The sequence below is a fragment of the Echinops telfairi genome, unplaced genomic scaffold (genome assembly GCF_000313985.2).
Source record: "Echinops telfairi isolate 266 unplaced genomic scaffold, ASM31398v2 ScPeMD7_1713;HRSCAF=2227, whole genome shotgun sequence".
NCBI lineage: Eukaryota > Metazoa > Chordata > Mammalia > Afrosoricida > Tenrecidae > Echinops > Echinops telfairi.
Window position 1 is genome coordinate 19,361,180 of NW_022105611.1, and position 18,249 is coordinate 19,379,428.

Consider the following 18,249-nt stretch of genomic DNA (forward strand, 5'->3'; position numbering starts at 1 on the left):
GTTGCTACTTCATAACTGTCATTTTGCTACTGTTATGAATCAGGTGACCCCTGTGAAAGGGTCATACAACCCCAACCCTCCAAAGGGGTCACTATCCACAGGTTGAGAACCACTGATTTACAGCCTCAGAAAAAAACCCGCAAGGACAGTTCTACTCTGTCCTGTAGAGTCGCTATGAGTTGGAAACCACGCAACTGCAGTGACATTTTGGGGAACTTCCCTCTGTTTATTTATTTCCAAAAGCCTAGTGTCTGGTTCTTCCTTCTCTTAATGCTTTAATTGACCACCCAGCCTCTGAATTATTTAGCAGCTGCCTGCAGCAAGTGTTTGCTATTTATCATAGGCTCTCTTTTCTTGTATATTCCTTGTCTTCCTAGATAGATTGCATTTCTTGAAAAGGATCATTTTCTTCAGTAAATTCTTATCACCTCAGCTCCTAATATAATGCTCAGTATCGAGTAAATGCTCAATTGATGTTTGTCATGGATGAAAACAATGATGACAATGAAGGATGAATTTCTTTTCGGGACACCTGATTCCCATAAAGACGCCATTAAAGAAACACCCAACTTCCTAGCAAAAAACGGTAACTCCCAGCGATAGCATGTTATTTTTCAGGAAGTGAAGTCAAAATCATTTTACACTTTGGTAGTTTCGATTTTATTATGGCGACTGTACTTTAAAGGAAAATAATACTTTGTGTTATTTTATGTCTCTTATCTCTGAACCTCAAAGCATGTCCAGCATCATTTATTAAGCTACTGTAGACATGGTAGAAGTATCATTACATCTGTCTTGCAAAAATAAAAAAGCTGTGAGATAGTCGAATAAAACCATAGAGGCACTGCAAGAAACTTAGGGGCAGTCAGGTGTCTGTCACACGTAAATACTTCTCAGCATCTCCCTGACCTCAAGTTGCATGACTTGAAAAACCGGCAATCCATCAAAGAGTCTAAAATAAGGCAAAATCTTAAAGTATTTCAGTTTGGGAAACCAATTTCTTCTTCCTCACTATTCATTCCCTGTGCCTGTCTCTGACAAGGTTTGCACATTGTTAAGGCTAACTGCCAACCTATCTTTTCCCCTCACCAGCTTCCTTGTCCATTTTCCAGTAAGCTTGTTTTCCTAGCACTAGTGCGCGAAACAAAGTCGGGAAGCTGGCTCCATCATAAACAAACTTGGCCTCTTTGAAAGTCTGTCCACTTCGAAGGGTCACTTTTGTCTTTGTGTGTAAAATGGAGAAAGGATCACACCCACCTACCTCACAGGACGGTTGAAGCTACAGAACGCCATTCGTAAAGCACTGAATGGATACCAGTTGTTACCTTATCACTCCTTCTTGAATTTAACTTAATTCAATTAATTTCGTTTAGTCCCAGGGCTCCACAACTTAACAGGGACAAGGAATGCCCGTCGGGAACAGGTTCGAGGTAGCGCTTTTGCCTTTGAGGAAAGGGAGGGCGCGAGAATGCCGGGAGTCGTAGTCTCTATGGCGGTCTCTCTAGGCCCCGAGGGGATTAAAAAGAACTACAACTCCCGTGAGGCCATGCAGGCGCTCCTCACTGCCCCGCCCCTAGGCGGAGGGGGTGGGGAGTAGCTGTGCGCGTTCCCTGGGCCCGCAGGGCAAGCGCTGGAGATGGGGGGAGGGGCCGGAGGACGCTCCTAAGGGTCGTCTCGGCAGATGGAGGGAAGGACACTCGTGGGCACGTGTGGGTTTACTACAAAGGATAAAATGCTTGGAGCCAGGCAAATTAAAAAATGCGCAGTACCTCAACTCCCTACCACCCGGTGGCATCGTTAACTCGCGCCACTGCGGAGGCGGCGGGAGCGCGCTCGCGGGCTCGTGCTGCTTTCCCCGGGGCTGAACTCGTTGGGGGCGGGGCCTACGGGGGGAGGGCGGGGCCAGAGGCGGCGAGTGTGGCCCCGGCGCCGGCCCCGACCCAGGCATCTGGGACTGTTGTTCTCTCGCGGCCGGACCGCCCCAGTCGGTTCGTCCAGACACCCAGGGCTGCTCCAGTGGGGAGCGGGTGGGTGTTTATCCGTCTCTCTCGTGCCCTAAAGCTGCGGCTGGAGGGAGAGCAAACCCCCGGCGGTCGTCTCCGGTGCCCTTCAGTGAGGAGGGGGCGTCTAGACCCTGGCGAGCGCACCCCAGGAGACCTCCCCGTCGCCGACTCGGTGACTTCGCAGCCTCCCCAGGGCAGCACACCCCAATCTGGCTGCCATGGCTGAAAATGACGAGGGGGACCTGAACTCCAACCTGCTCCCCACCCACCACCGCACCGGGGACCCTCAGCTAGACACGGCCATCGGACAGTGGCTCCGTTGGGATAAGGTGGGTACTTGGTCAACCCAGCATCCTCCCCTTGGTCCTGCACACCCTCCCAGGCACTGCCCGCCCGCCCTTTCCCGGCCCCACCCAGGTTTCAGGGCAGATGGCTCGGGCGGGGGCCAGCAGACCTGGGCGTTGCCACCCACCTTTGCTTGGGGCGCCTCCATCGGACCGTCTGAGCTGGGCAGGGACATCTGCAGTCACTTCCTTCGGCAGTGCGCTAAATTGCAACCTCCCACCCCTTTGTCCCCTCGGTCAAGTGCGTGTCAATCTCTTTCTTTTAAAAAATCAGCTGGGTAAGTCAAACCCTTCACCAGCTATTTCCTTTCCTCTTTCTTCTTCCTTTTCTGCAAACCTGCGAGTGACTTTTGGCAGCCCTCTGTTTTCTAACCGCTATCCGCTTGGGCTCTGGGCTGATGAGCTTCCACCTCCTGTCGCTAGGTAGCCTCTAGTCGTCCTTTTTCGCCCCCTCTATTTCCCGAGTAAGGTGCCCTGGTGGTGCAGAGTTGAAGCACTCGACAGCTAGCTGAAAGATCGGCGGTTTGAATCGACAGTAGGAGAAAGATGGAATTCCTTAAAAATGTACAGCTTTGGAAACCTTATGGAGCAGTTCTGCTCTGCCCTCTAGGTTGCTAGGAGTCGGAAGGGGTTCCATGGCTTTTTTTTTTTTTTTTGGTATTCTCTACTCTGACCACCTATTCTTGGGAAGGTAAAAGCGCTCTTTTCCTCGTGTTTATTTCCCTTGCCCTGGGTTATTTCCTGGAAATATTCTACTCAAAGGAATCCCGTTTTGCAGTATACTCCTGCTATGCTATTCTTTTTCCCCTTACCTCCTCTCCTCACTCCTCCCCAAATCGTAGTGGTGATTACATCTTATTACAGGCATTTGGGATGGATTTCAGAAAGCCAGAATTAAGATGCAGCTATCTCACTTGTAAAAGAGGACCCTGGCAGGTCCAACAGAGACAGATGATTCGAGCTTTTGCTTTGACAAAACAAGCATAAAAGGGGCTTGTTGAAATAGAGAAGGCAACACATTTCAAATGGAATTAATAATGCCAAATTGAAAAATTAGTTCAGTAGTAGAATCAGGATGTAGAAGAAAAATTTTCTTTCCCTAAAGAGCTACCTTTCTATAAAAATTGTATTTTTACTCTGTCATTCATGCAACCAACCAAAAATATTTCTTGCGCACCAGATAATATTCCAGGCCCTATAATTGGTTGTGCTCCAAATCTTTCTATAGAGCCAGGTCCCCAGACTTGGCTGGTCATTGGAATCACCTAGGGATCTAGTAAACTGACAGATCCCCTGGGCTCCACTTGCAACCTAATAAATCAGAATCTCTAGGGGGAGGATCCCAGGGATCTATAGTTTCACCTGATCACCAGGTGTTTCCAATGCACAGCTAAATGTGGGGACCTAAGCTCTAGTGTTTAAACCCGTGCTTCTCAAACCTTGAAGGGCTCTCACCTGGGGTTGTAAAAATGCAGATTCTGAATCAGGAAGCCTAAGATTCTGCTCTGAATCAGCTTCCAAGTAAAGCAGTTTGAGTAGCAGGACCCTTAACAATTCCGATTGAGGTGCTGAAATAGAGAATTAACTCCTTTCTTTATTGTAGGATTTCACCATTAGATAAAATTAATTTTAAAAAATCAAGGGTGTGAAATCTGTGGCATCCTGTTAATTATCAAAGAGGTGTTCAAAATGCACAAAACTCTGATGCCCTTTTGCTAATATTGATGACATGCCTGCCTCGTTGTGGAAGGATACAAAAGAAGTGACCATTCAATGAGTGCTCCCTGCTTTTCATCCACCAGGGAAGAGGAAACATAAGAGCTATGGCTTAGCGGAGGGTAAAATGGTCTGTACTCCAAAGGGAATATATGAAACTCCTCAGCTGGAAAAATTAACTAAATTACAAATGAAATTTGTCTATGTGCTTTAATAATGATTAATTTTGTTTAAAGCCATCGGCTTTCATTGGCCTTGTCAATAAATAAATATGGCTGTGGTTATGTCTCCCTGAAGTATAAAGGGAGGCTTATGAAATTCAAAGATGCATGTAGACCTACAGCCCAAACACAATTTAATGCACTAGGAGCTATCATGGATGCCAAAGCCTGTGGCCCTTTCCCAGTAGGTGTTTATTTTTCACTGCTGTAGATAAGGTCTTTTGTTCTCTTTAGGGGCGGGTTTCGACTATATTTTCCTGGGTCTCCTGATTGATATCTACAAGGTTAGTTGAAAAGAATTTTAATCAATACAAAATGACATGCCTAGATAGTATTGGGATATAAACTGAAATATAAAATGACTATAAGATGTATATATACATTAAAAAGATAATATGAGGGTAATATTGGTGACTATTGAATGATTTATAGGCAATCTATAAGCAGGTATTCCGAAGTAGGAGTGTTCTGTCAGCAGAAATGGTCAAGGAAGACTTCATAAGAAGATGGGGTGCAAATAAAAAGAATGAGAAGAGAATCTTCCTTAATAGGGAAAGAGAAATTCTGATTTTATATTAAAAGGTCCTCCTAAGGCACTGGCTGAGAACCTGTGGAAGACAGTAAAATGAAATAGATATGGATCATACCTTCAAAAAAATTTTAGACGGGGAAATAAAGCAGAGGTCCACAAATATAATACTGAATTTCTACAGAAATGGCACACATTAACCAACATTTTTGCTAACTTCTGAATGTCTTCCTTACAAGAGTTTCCTGTGCACATTATCCATATTATATGCCTGTGTTCATTTTTTATGTGGGTATGTTATTTGCCAAATAATGGTTCTGACCAGAGAGCAAGTAATAAGTGCCTTTAACATAAGAATAGATTTAAATAATTTTAATAATAAAAATAAATTATCCCTTCCTCTTATTGGGAGTACTTTTAACTGGGAAGCCAAGGTATTTCTACAGTATACTGATACTGTAGATAAGCTAGTGCCAGGGTACTGAAATTTAAAGTGCAGAAATATAAAATAATTACTTCAGGAGTTCATGCATGTAGCATCCTTTTTATATTACATGTTCACTATAGAATTTTCACCTTGCATGTGAAAGAGCCAACTTTGATTCATGGCCAATACATTTAATTTGTAACTACCACCTGCCTACCATGCAGACTTCTGTGTTGCTATGATGCTTAATAGGTTTCAGCAGCACTTCCAGACTTAAACAGACTAGGCAGAAAGTCTTGGTGGTCTGCTTCCGAAAATCAGCCAGTGAAAACCTGGTGGATCACAGTGGTTTGATCCATAACTAATATTGGCAGTAGCACAGGACAAAGAGTGTTTAGATCCGTTGTTCATGGGACCATCACTGGTTGAGAGCCAAGTCAAAGACAGCTAGCTAACAACAGGAAGGGTTGAGTAAGACTCCCATGCCCTACCTCGTTCTTACTTTTGATACTCTCATGCATTCTATCATATTATTGCCTTGGAAGTCGTGTCCCAGAAGTCAGCCTCTCTTTGGTATGACAGCTATCTTCCTGATCCAGTGTAGTTGAGCTTCTGAAATTAGTTTTATATCCAAGATAATAAGTACTGGCCAAATGTGGATGAACCAGCAGATTAGGGGTGGAGTGGGACGAGAGCTGGTCAGCCAGTTAAAGCAGCAGCAACAAAGGAACGGTACTGCACTTCCCATATAACTAGACAACAATGTAGTCGCAGGATTTGGCCATGGCCTTTTGAGGAATGGTGAGTGTAGCCAGTCCAGTCTCAGGATGGATGTTGATATTGAGAAAGAGCTGAATGCAAAGTTAAAGATAGGATAGGCTTACGAAAAGCCTGTGGATGAAACGACATCTCTGTAGTTTTCGAGTACCTAACAATGCTTTGTTTTGTTTTTTAACTAAAGTGTAACACAGATAAAAGTAAGTGATGAGTTGATTTTCTTTTGAATCATTGTGTGATAGAACATACACCCTTAAAGCACCTCTACAGAAGTGGTCTAGTCAAATTTCATTGTATAGAACCCTGTCCCTTCTTACTCTTGGTTTGTTCCATAGGAAACCATTTTTGGGGAAAAAAAGAAAACCGTTTTTTGAACAGCTTTTTATTATAAATTAGGTGAAGATTTATCAAGCTGGTAATCAGTTTCACATTCAGCGGCTCATCAAACCTCCTGTGCCTTGCTCTGTTTCCATCACGTTTTGCCCATCTTGTTGGTCGTCCCCTTCACCCAAGTTAACATCTTTCTACATGCTGGCCTGTGACTTTCTTTATAAAGTTTGTAGAAAGTCACGTCTAATGATTTGTCTTTGGTTGTCTTGGTCATTATCATAGCATACTAAGTAATATGCTATTACCTCTGTGTTTTATTTTAAAACTTTAGATGTTAGATACCAAATACCTGCTTTGAAAAGTGGGAGAAGAGTTCATTAGCACTACTATCTAGCCCCTCCTAAATTGGATAATTCTGCTATTTGTTTTAGTTATTTTTCTGGAAGTTGAAGTAATGCAATTAGTGTTAGTAAAGCCTGTAGGACCATAAATCCAACATGCAAACATAGAACTCCCATCCAAAGTGGCTGTTCCATTGAAGGGGACACCCAGCTGAAAACATGCTTATCTGCATAAAAACATAACTTTCTAGAAAAATCTGTGGGCACCATTGAAATATAGAAACACACACAAAAATTTGGCAAACTCATTCAAGCTTTCTAGAAAAATCTGTGACTATCAATGACTGAGCAAGAATCAAACTATTTTAAACAATTGGAATAAGGGAAATCCCCTAATAAAGTTATGGATGCAGCAAAAAGCTGAGATTAAAAAGATATATAAATATATAACTTTAAATTTTTAATTAAATTTTAAAGTAATGATTTCCTTCAAGAAAGGATGCTAGGGAGAAAAAAGAAAAGTAAGCAAAATGTATCATTGTTGTTGTTAGGTGCCAGGAAGTCAACTACAACCCATTGGGACCCTATGCATACCAGACAGGAAACACATCCAGTCCTGAACCATCCATACAGTTACTGCTATGCCTGAGCCCATGGCGTCAACAGTGGGCTCAGGCAGAGAACAAGAATGTGGTGTTGGACATTAAGAAATGATTGAATTCTGCCACCCGGAAATGTAATAGGAAGTATAAAAGTTAAAGCCAAAGAAACATGACAAAAAGAAAGGATATATGAAGGAAGTTGAGGCACGGAGGAACTAAACCAGGAGTCCAAAGAGAAGAAATCCCAGAGGACAACAGTGCAGTAGATCCACATAGAGTTTCATTACATATGTCTGGAAAGAATGCAGCTTCCCTTCCATAAACCTCTAAAACCTAGAAGGTATTAATGATGTAGCAAAGATGGTACTATCATTACTGATAACAACATAAAAAAAACAAGCTACTCCAGTAAAAAAATTAGAAATAAATGACCTGGATACATTTGGTTCACAAACGAAGCAAGCTGTCATGGGGCTTGATGTTGAACAATTGATTGAGAGAGCTTGAGAAAACCTGCTCAGAGAGGAAACAGGGAGGATGCTGACCCATTGCAGAGGTTGCAGCCAATGCCACAGAACGATTTGTCTATGGACTACTGTATGGAAAACGAATTTGCTATGTCAACTTTCACCTATAGAACAACCCAATGTTCAGGAAACGAGAACAGTCTGCTCGATCTCAGCACCTTTCAGGTGACACCACGTTCACGGACGTAGACCTGGAGAGGAGGGAACTTAGTGTGAGGCCTCAATGGGGTGTAGTGCACATTTTGATGTTCTCAATGTCGTGCTTACACTATTCGCAACTTTGAGGCTCACCTTGAAGACAAAGCACAAGGTTTAATTTTGACTAGAGAGCTGAACTATAGACACGGTTGACCTATTTGGGGCTTTGGTGTATTCTGCTTTGTTTTGCCCTACTTTTTCTCAGAAGTTTGTGGAAATCTCTTCTGTCCTGAATACCACAGATCCCTCCCGCGGGCCTTTCTATCTATGTTTGGATTTTGTCTTACTTTACTGAAGGGAGAGGAGAGGCAAAGGAATGTATATGTATTTCATTTTCAACTCAAGCTCTATTACTCTTTTTATATTAAAAAATGTACTTGGAAGGGAAGAGATTTTTATTTGAAAAGTCCTGCCTGTTTTCAAAATAGATAAATTGGCTACTTATGCGTGTTATATGCTTTATGTTGACTTTCAAAAAGGGCATTTGTTTTATTCAAGTTTCTCCAAGGCCATTAGCAAGCCTGTTTGAATGTACTATATATACTCAAGTATAAGCCAACCCAAATATCAGCCAAGGCACCTAATTTTGCCACAAAAATTGCCACAAAAATGTGCTGAAAAGCTCAGCATATACTCGAGTATATTTGGTGTCTTTGGTTTGGAATGATTTTCCTAATCTCTTCTTTTGTTTTGTAAAACAAATAAACACAAAACACTAATAAATAGGAATTTATCCTCATTTGCTTCCTTTTCCCACATTTTCTTTGTGAGAAACATTGAATTAGCAAGAATATATATATCCTTGTGTGTATACATATACATATTGTGTGTTTTAAAAGAGAGAAAAAGAAACCTACTGTCATAGAGTCTCAAACTCACAGTGACCTGCACAGGGTTTCTAAGAGTAAATCTTTACAGGAGCAGACAGTCTTTCTTCATAGAGTAACTGATGGATTTGAACCACCGACCTGGCAGTTTACAGCCCAATGCCTCACCCACACCTCCACCAGGCCTCTATAGCTTATGCTATTCTACTGGTTTAGACTTTCAAGGTCTCTCCTTGAATAATCTATGTTATTAGATTTATCTGCTCTTGAAGAGGGAAAACATAAGTTCCTGTTTCATTGATTTTTACCTACTTCATGTGTCTTTTCTATATTTTAGAACTGTATTTCGTAAAACGAAGAGGTTGATTAGTAATTTAGTGCAAGTTTTACTTAAAGAGTATTTTTCACTAGTCAGTGCTGTCTGTATTACTGCTAATCGGTATTGTGCCTACTGCCCTCTGGTGTTGGAACAGAGTGATTAATGGTGATGGAGAAGAACGGAAGGAGTGCATGGAGCTCGGTAATGTATCCAGCCCTGCGGAGGACTTTAAACCCCAAATAGCTTAATGATACTTAGCTTAGCCCCCAATAAAATGATTTTAAAAAACTCACAACTCTGAAAATGGTCGTGTTTAATGTCTCAGAGAGTATGAATATTATGGTGTAAGTGAAAAATACTATCACTCTCAGATACAAGGACATTTTAGCTTATAGTTTACCAGAACCTACTTTGTTACAAAATCTCTTTAATGTAAGTAGTGGTTTTATTTTATATTTCATTATTTCTGCTCTCATGTCATGTTTCCTCCAAAAATACATGCAACTAAAAACTGGAGTAAATCTAGATGTTCTCGGTTTGGGAACTAGTCAAATAAACAGGGCAACAGTCTTGTGTAATTGACACCAGTAGCAGAGATCTACATGTACTGAAAGGAACCCCAAGATGTGCTCATTGAAATGAGCAAGTTATAGAATCTGGAATGAATCTAATAGTCAAAGGTAACCTGTAGTTGTATACATACTTTTAGTATTTCTTTAAAATAAGGGAAATGTGAAAAAAAATAATAATAAAATAAAATAAAATAAGGGAAATGTGTTCATGTCTTTTATAATTAATAATTAAAACAAACTTTCAAATATACTTAAAAAAAGTAGTTAACTCTGACACTAGTTTTTGTGAACAATGGGCATTCAAAGAGAAAGTAACTGGCCTTCTCGGGAATTCTCTTAAGTAGAATTTGAGCTGGCCCTTGAAGGATAAGTCGGGCAGGAATAAATGCAGGATTTGGGGACAGAAGAGTCCCTGCGTGGTGCGAACTGTTAATGTTCTCCACAGCTAACTGAAATGTTGGAGATGGAAGAAAGAGCTGATGGTCAACTTTTGGTCAATCTTCAAAATTCGGCCTTTGAAAAGTCTGTAGGACACAGTTCTACTGTAAACACCCACCGCTCACTGTGAGAGAGAATGGACTTGGCAGTGGGTTTTCAGGGCAGAAAATTTAAAGTGGAGGAAACAATAATAAAATGGAAAGTGAAACTGAATAGAACAATGAAGGGATGTTTAACTCAAAAGATAGCATGTGTGTTGGATTACTGTGAGACGGAAGGATGGAAGAAGGAAAATGAGTGGGTTTTGAGGGCTAACAAGCCAGAGACAGTGCTAGATGCTTTTTGTCACGTTGTCCTCCCCCGGGCTTGAGGTCGCTATGCTCATGTGTTAACCGATGCGCTAACGCGCTCACAGACTTCAGAAGACTTGGAATCCCAAAAGATTCTGGACTCCTTTGGTCTTTGGATCTAATCTCGTCCCTCCTGACCTTTATGTTAGGTATAGCTAGAAATGGCTTCCATCACTGGTTCTCGTTGTAATGTGTATTTGGGATGAGATGACTGGAATTGTGGAGGATAGCTGGAGACTTACAGTCGTAAAGATGCCAAAGGCTCACATTAGGATGCTTCTAGAATTCCTTTTAAGAAAATTAAGAAACAATTAGCCTTTTAACAGATTGGTTTTTCTTCTCTATTTAAGAAGATAATGACAAACAGCTCTAGTTGTGTTACACCATAACATTGTTAATTTGGAATCAAATAATCTTTTAAAAGACATAAACTAATTATATAGCCTTAATTTCCAATGTCTACTTCCCTGGTCCCACTCTCCTCCCTTCATTCTTTCTCCAAAGTAAACAAGTTATCTAAGGAATTCTAGGGCTTTGTTTGAATTTCCTGTTTGGTTAAAAATAGTTCTGTTTTCCACTTGATCAAATAAACAACACTGGATCTGAAACACCTCTTTGTTAAAAACAAAAAATTAGAACTATTTCAATGTCTGAAAACCTGTGAACAAATAAAAACCCAAGTATGACATCTCTGTACATAGTTAACATAGAACTTTAGAAAAGGTGTGTGCTCCTGATTCATCCCTAAGTAATACACGATGTGATTTTTAAGAAGCTATAGTTAGCAAAATGCAGGTCAACAGGAAAATGTCAAATACACTTTTCAATGAGAGTAAGTGGTTTTGTAAAATAGATGCATGCTTATATAACATAAATGGGCTAACCCCCTCTCTGCCAAATATTATAAAACTTTACCATACCGTAATTATAAGGACAAAGTTAATAGCAAGAGAGTTGATGTGACACCCTTACTCATTGACACCGAGTTGGTTCCAACTCCTAGTGCCGCCATAGGATACGAGAAGTTCTCCAGAGGTAGAGTTTCCAAGGCGGTCTTTACGAAGCAAACTCCCACATGCTTCTCCTGCAGAGGGGCTGGTGGGTTAGAACTGCAGACCTTTGGGTTAGCAGCCAAGTGTTTAACGACTGTGCCACCAGGCCTCCTTTTTTTGGCTGGAGTTAAGTTGTTATTGGAAGCATATTCACCCAACACAATTATTTTGATTGTTTGTGATAACGAGGTAATAGGTTTTAGAACCAGACTAACTAGGGTTCATATCCTGTCTAGACCGCCAGGACTAGCTCAGTGTTGTTGAATTTCCTCTTTAAGCCTTAATTTCTTCATATATAAAATGGAGATAAGAATACTAGTGATACAGAAAAGAACATTCTTACATGACTGAGTCTCCTCATTGATGTGAAAATTTTGTTGTCAGCAGGGAAATCTGTGGGTCAATCGGCATGAGCACTTACACATCGCCCAGGTACTGCCAAATTACTTGAAAAGACGGTTCTAACTTACAGTCTCACCAACAGTATATGGCAGGGCCATGCACCTTCTATAGTACTGAAGATTTACATTTTTGCCAGTCTTGTACCTATCTTCTAGTATTAAATCTCTCTCTCTGACCTCATTATCAAATCTGGTAGCATCTTAGACATTGGAATAATACTACAGTTTAAGCAAAATAACCTTACCGTTTAAATAATTTTCTTAATCTATTAACATTGAGTGGATTCCAAGTCCCGGTGACCCTCTGGGTCAGAGTAGAACTGTCTCACTGGGTTTCCGAGGCTGTAAATCTTTATAGGAGCACACTTGCATCTTGTTTTGAGCTGCTGGTAGATTTGAACCACCAACCTTTGGGGTAGTAGCCAAGTGCTTAACCAATGCAGGCTACTTGTCAGTGTATGGCTTTTATAAAAATATGACAACTAGAGACAGATAAATCACCTATAAATACATTTGGCCTTCTTTGGGGGCTCAGTAAATGGCAGATCTTATTTTAATTATGCATATGAATAGTAACAAATAGCACTGTAGCATTTATAGTGAATGTAGAACCTTGTGATGTATGCATGATGCATACTGGCCCGACAGAAAGACTTAATACAAGGACTCTGCTTATGATCCCGATTAAGTTTTCATTTTTTTTTCTATTTCCAGAATCCCAAAACAAAAGAGCAGATTGAGAATCTGTTACGGGATGGGAGGAACAAGGAGCTTCGCGATCGTCTGTGTTGTCGAATGGCCTTTGGGACTGCAGGGCTTCGTGCAGCCATGGGAGCAGGGTTTTGCTATATTAATGACCTTACAGTGATACAGTCGACACAGGTATTGCTATAGAGTGTTTGTTGTGCAATTGTTCTCATTCTCCAGTTGTCGTCATTTCTTTATAAATTAGATAGTACCTTTCTTTAAAAGGTAGCTTTATTCCAGGAGGACACCCAGATGAAGTATAGAATGTACTATTGGTCTTCCCTGAGGCATATTTATAGAAATCATCTGTGCGTCTTCAAGGTCACAGACCAACTTTCTGATTCCATGTTGTTTGGGTAGTTTTTGTGACAGTGCTACATTGCATTTAAAACCAGGAAATGATAGGGACATATCAAAGTAGCACAAAGAAACAAGAGGAAATACCCCGTGTGGCTGTTGATAAAAGTCAACCAAAGTTCTTGGAAAATTTAGTTACAAATATGCCCCTTTAATATGACTTTGTGTGTCCAATTTGAGAGTTCTTTAAGAAAGTGCGTGGTATGATAGTTTCATTCTTCCACATTTTTATTCAATTCATTCTTGAAATAAATTACTTCTCCCCACTACTTGAAGGTACTACAGTTTTGAAACCAGGAATGCACTTAGCACACATATATGGTCATGTGTTGATTACCATCCACATCCATGAAATAGGATGTCACATGATTTGAATATTATGCAAGCATCTTTATTATATATAGGCAGTCCATGTGTAACAACAGCAAGTCAAATGTTTTTCTTGGTATATATTGTACCATTCTCTGCATACTAGCATTAAAGAAGCACTTGCATATACACTAAAATATCTTAAGCATAATAATACAGTAACAATAATAATTTAATAGTCTTTTGATACATGCCACATGCTAGCATCCGTTGCTATTAATATTCATTGTGTACCTCAAATTTTAATACAATAGGCTTTGTGGTCAAACATTGCCCAAACAGGCAGTATGCAGCCTATGGCTGTGCTAGAAGTGGTCCTGGACTAGACTCAAAATTCTGTCAACTAGTAAATTAGCTTTAGCCTTGTTCTGAGGGAGTTCTATAATAAAGCTAAGAGCTAATGCTGCTTTATTTCTCTTCTCCATTTTATTCCTCCACTAGAGATGTTCACATATTTTTCTCATATGCAGGTAGTCCCTACCTTACATGTCAGGGCTCCATTCCAATGACTCTGTTGTAGGTTAGTTCTGATTTTAAGTTGAATACTTTCCGCCCCCCCCCCCTCCCTTATTACTTTCTATTATCAGAATTTTTATAAATGTGATCTCTTACTTGTCTTTGGGGCTTGGAAACATTATAAATAGTAACTAAGAGTGAACATCTGAGAATGAGAACATCAGCAGATTACATGCTACAACATTGTATGCAATAAGAAAACAGTTCATTGTACCTCAAATATGTCGTAAATCAGGGCTACTTGTATTGGGTTTTCTCATAAATTTTCATCTGACATGATGATTAAATGGAGGAGGTGATTGGAAATTCATTTATATAACGGTGTAACATTTGATATGAATTTGGATCCCATGGTGTGACTTGGAAAAGCCAGATTAAATGATTCTTAAGCCCCATCCTTCAGACTCTACCTCTAAGGAGATAAGATGGGTTAAAAGAAAACAAAATGTCTCGTACCAGAGAGAAATACAGAGTTTTTCTCTCGGAGGCCTTAGGATGGTGTCATAATTAGAAATGGATCAATTAGTGAAAGTGGATAGTTTGGTCATGTTAACCCCTCCCTCTCACACACACAGGGAATAAGTTGGAAAGGAAGCTCATTTGATTATAGTTGAAAGACCATCCGTGGGTCAGAAGTCACTAGAGCCACCACACACACATGTAGCGTCTGCCACATGCATGCGGGTCTTACATACGATAATCAGTATAGCTCATTTTTTGTTGACTGTAGAGCCTCAGGCAAGTCAGTAAGTGAAGCTTTAGTCTCAACTGACTCTTCTTTTTCAAAGAAACGATGACAGGTAGAAGGAATATGAATGATGTATTTTCTACTTCTCAGGGTTATTGTAGGGTTTAACGATGACAACATATCTAAAAATAATTTTTAAAAGATTGTAAAATATGAAGTGTTATTTTAGGTAAAAATGTTCCTTAAAGTTAGCCATTCATCTGTAGGTAATTAAATAGTTGTCTATATTTTTTTAATTTCCAATGTTAAATGCTTCATTCTATTTTTTGTTACCCTTTATTGCAAACTTCCCTAGTTCGTGAAGTGACCACCCCCCTCTGGAATTTTTAAAACCAAAGAATTACAAATGGGTTAAGAAATATTCTGACATAGAAATATATGTGGTTTGATATTTAAATGTTTACATCACAAATAGGTTAAATCTTTTGGCTAGCTTCCACCTCATGATTTAGCAATAGGCTAAAATGGTCAAATTCTTTGCTCTGGAGTCTAGAGCAGCGGTTCTCAACCTGTGGGTCGCGACCCCTTTGGGGGTCGAACAACCCTTTCAAAGAGGTTTCCTGATTCATAACAGTTATGAAGTAGCAACGAAAATAATTTAATGGTTGGAGGTCACCACAACATGGGGAACTGTATTAAAGGGCCACAGCATTAGAAAGGTTGAGAACCACTGGTCTAGAGCTTTGAAGGAAAGAAATAATTTTTTTCTGACATTTTCAGTAGTCTTTAGGGAGTCCTGGTATTTGGTTTGGTGCCATCGTGGGTTATGCACTGGACTGCACCAAAAGGGCAGCAGTTCTAATCCACCAGCTGCTCTGAGGAATAAATATGAGGCTTACTTGCTCCCATAAAGATTTGCAGCCCTAGGAAGCGGTCCTACTCTGTCCCATAGGGCCACTGTGAGTCAGTCGGATTGACTCCATAGCCGTGGGTTTGGTCACTAACAGTCTTTTTAGCACAGTGGGCTCTCACACCCCATCTTCATGTGATGTTTTAGATACTAGATTAGATGGTTGTTTATGGGAGCTTTCTGTGATACTAAATGTGCCTGAAATGCCAGGAAGGAAACAAGTTTGCCATGAAGCACTTGTCCATTGAACGCTGTTGTTCCCGCATTAATAAACATGAGCCCAGAAGCAGAAATCCCTTCCCTAAGAGTCAAGCTACACACCAGACCAGAAAATAAGAGATGTTAAGTCTTCTCAAGTGCAAGCATTAGACCGGACTAATGTCTTTATCTATCTGCTTCAGGGGATGTACAGATACCTTGAGCGATGTTTCTCAGACTTCAAGCAGAGAGGCTTTGTCGTTGGGTTTGACACTCGGGGGCAAGTAACTAGCAGTTGCAGCAGCCAGAGGTATAGTGTTAATTATTTCAAAGATTAAGTTGGGTTGGAATAACACATTATTTTTTATTATTATTACTTTGCCCGGAAACAAGATTTCTGAAACAGGAAACTGTCAAATTGAAATGTGTGTGTTTTAGGGCCGAAATGGACAAATGGCAGCATTTTTCAGATAAGATTCTGTAGAATGAATTATATTTTAAATATTTAAAAAGTTTGTATTTAAAGGCAAACTGTACTGGGCATGAGTGATTTTGTAGTGTGTACTCTCTCTTTATCATCCTATTTAATTAGTTCTAGGGTGTGTTCGTACACACATAGTCATGACATAGCCTGTTTTCAGGGTCCTATCTTCAGAAGATGGAGCCCCTAGGTGGTACCACTGGTTAGCATGCATACGGGAAACTGAAAGGTTAGTTTTGAGTCCACCCAGAGGCACCTTGGAAGAAAGGCCTGGTGATCTACTTCTAAGAAATCAGCCCTTGAAAACCCTGTGGAGCCCAGTTCCACTCTTGACACGCGGGGTTGCTATGAGTCAGAACTGACTTGACAGGTAACTTGGTGTGTGTGTGTGTGTGTGTGTGTGTGTGTGTGTATGTCCCCACCCCTGGAGGCATTATGCATGTTGAGTATTTATTGTGGTTTTATTTCATTCCTGTGGAATTTATTTTTTAGTAGAAGAGCCATCAAGAGTGAAAGAAGGAAAAGAAATTGAAAGAAGGGAAAAGAGTTAGGCTATAAAGTTGTTCTTTGTTAACCTGTGTTTTTTTTTTATTTAAATTTTCTATTTATTCATACTTACTATCTTTAAGCAGGAAGCTTAAATAACCAGTATTATAAGACTTGATGGTATCAGGCTATTATATATTCAGAATAATTGTAAGGTGAGGCATTTATTTTGTGGTGGAAGGTTGTGTTTTTAAAAACTTAATGAATTCTCTCTCTTTTTAAGGCTTGCCAAACTCACTGCTGCAGTCTTACTGGCTAAAGATGTTCCAGTTTACCTTTTCTCAAGATATGTTCCTACACCGTTTGTAGTAAGTATTGTTGTGTCAAAGGCTCCCCGGTGGCTCAGTGGTTAAGTGCTTGACTGCTGAACAAAAGGTCTGAGGTTCGAAGCGGTCTGTTTCTTTAGAGATGTACAGCCCCTATAGGGCAGTTCTACTATATCCCATAGCAGTTTGTTTTTCCCCCAAATATGCAATACTGACTCCAGGGAGGCTGCAAAGGCAAATACCTCTACTTTCTCCTGGATTATGGTCTACAATACAAAAGTTTTTCACCACCAGGGGGTCCCTGAGTAACTTCTTTTCTGAAAGGGGGCAGTAGGCCACCTAAGTTTGGGAAACGGTGTCCTATAGAGTAGCTATGAGTCAGCACTGATCTCACAGCAATGAGTTTAGTTTTGGCTTATGTTGTGCTACTGGTTATACAGTTTTCTGCTCTCGAAAAGTTTCCTTAAATCAATCAGAACTCTTTTCTCAGTTGTCCTTATAGTATCATATTCGTGAATATGAAGGACCAAAGGAAGGAAGACAGGATTTCTCTTTATTCGTTAAGCATTTGTTGACTCTCCTAAGAGCTTGAGCTAAATAAGTTGACGTGTCCACAGTCATGGTTAAATATTTTCGTACTTTTCCTTCAGAAACGGAATTATCAGATAACAACAGTGAGTTAGAGAAGAGTTGAGCACCCTATTAATAGGCTTGGTCTGTTGTGCATGTGGGTGTATGTAAAATCCAGTGATCACAGAATTCAAGATCTCATCAAGCAGATCACAGAGGAATTCTCAGGACCAGAGAACTGCTTATTAAGGCCATGCCTTCAGACACTAGTGCAATTAATTAGAAATAAGTACGTCCACGGAGACCTGTGTCTGGAATTTAAACACATTATTAATAAGTAATGAATTAAGACACAACCTGATGAAGAATGGAAGCAACAGCCAGTTCTCACCTAGTCCGATCGTGCAGGATTGAAAAATGACGTGCAGGCTAGAACATGCCAAGCGATAGTAGCAGGAAACACGACAGATTCTTGTGATAACCTTTAAAGAATTTTGTCAGAATAGTAAAGGCATCCTTTTGTTCACTATCCATGTATATAGTCAATGGGGAGGAAATTAATATTTACTCTATTGTAATTTACAACATTGAAATTAAATATTCATGAACACTATTTTCTTTTAAAAA

General features: G+C 40.3%; 1 protein-coding gene across 1 annotated transcript in view; it reads left to right on the top strand.

Moving 5' to 3' along the window:
* The first annotated feature begins 1,957 nt into the window (after positions 1-1,957).
* The window catches only part of PGM2L1 (phosphoglucomutase 2 like 1), a 48,213-nt gene continuing 31,921 nt past the window's right edge, over positions 1,958-18,249 (top strand). The window contains exons 1-4 of the mRNA XM_004708823.2: positions 1,958-2,332; positions 12,689-12,856; positions 15,963-16,069; positions 17,010-17,094. Coding sequence (XP_004708880.1) covers positions 2,222-2,332; positions 12,689-12,856; positions 15,963-16,069; positions 17,010-17,094 — 471 coding nt within the window. The 5' untranslated portion in view covers positions 1,958-2,221. The remainder of the gene's footprint in view (positions 2,333-12,688; positions 12,857-15,962; positions 16,070-17,009; positions 17,095-18,249) is intronic.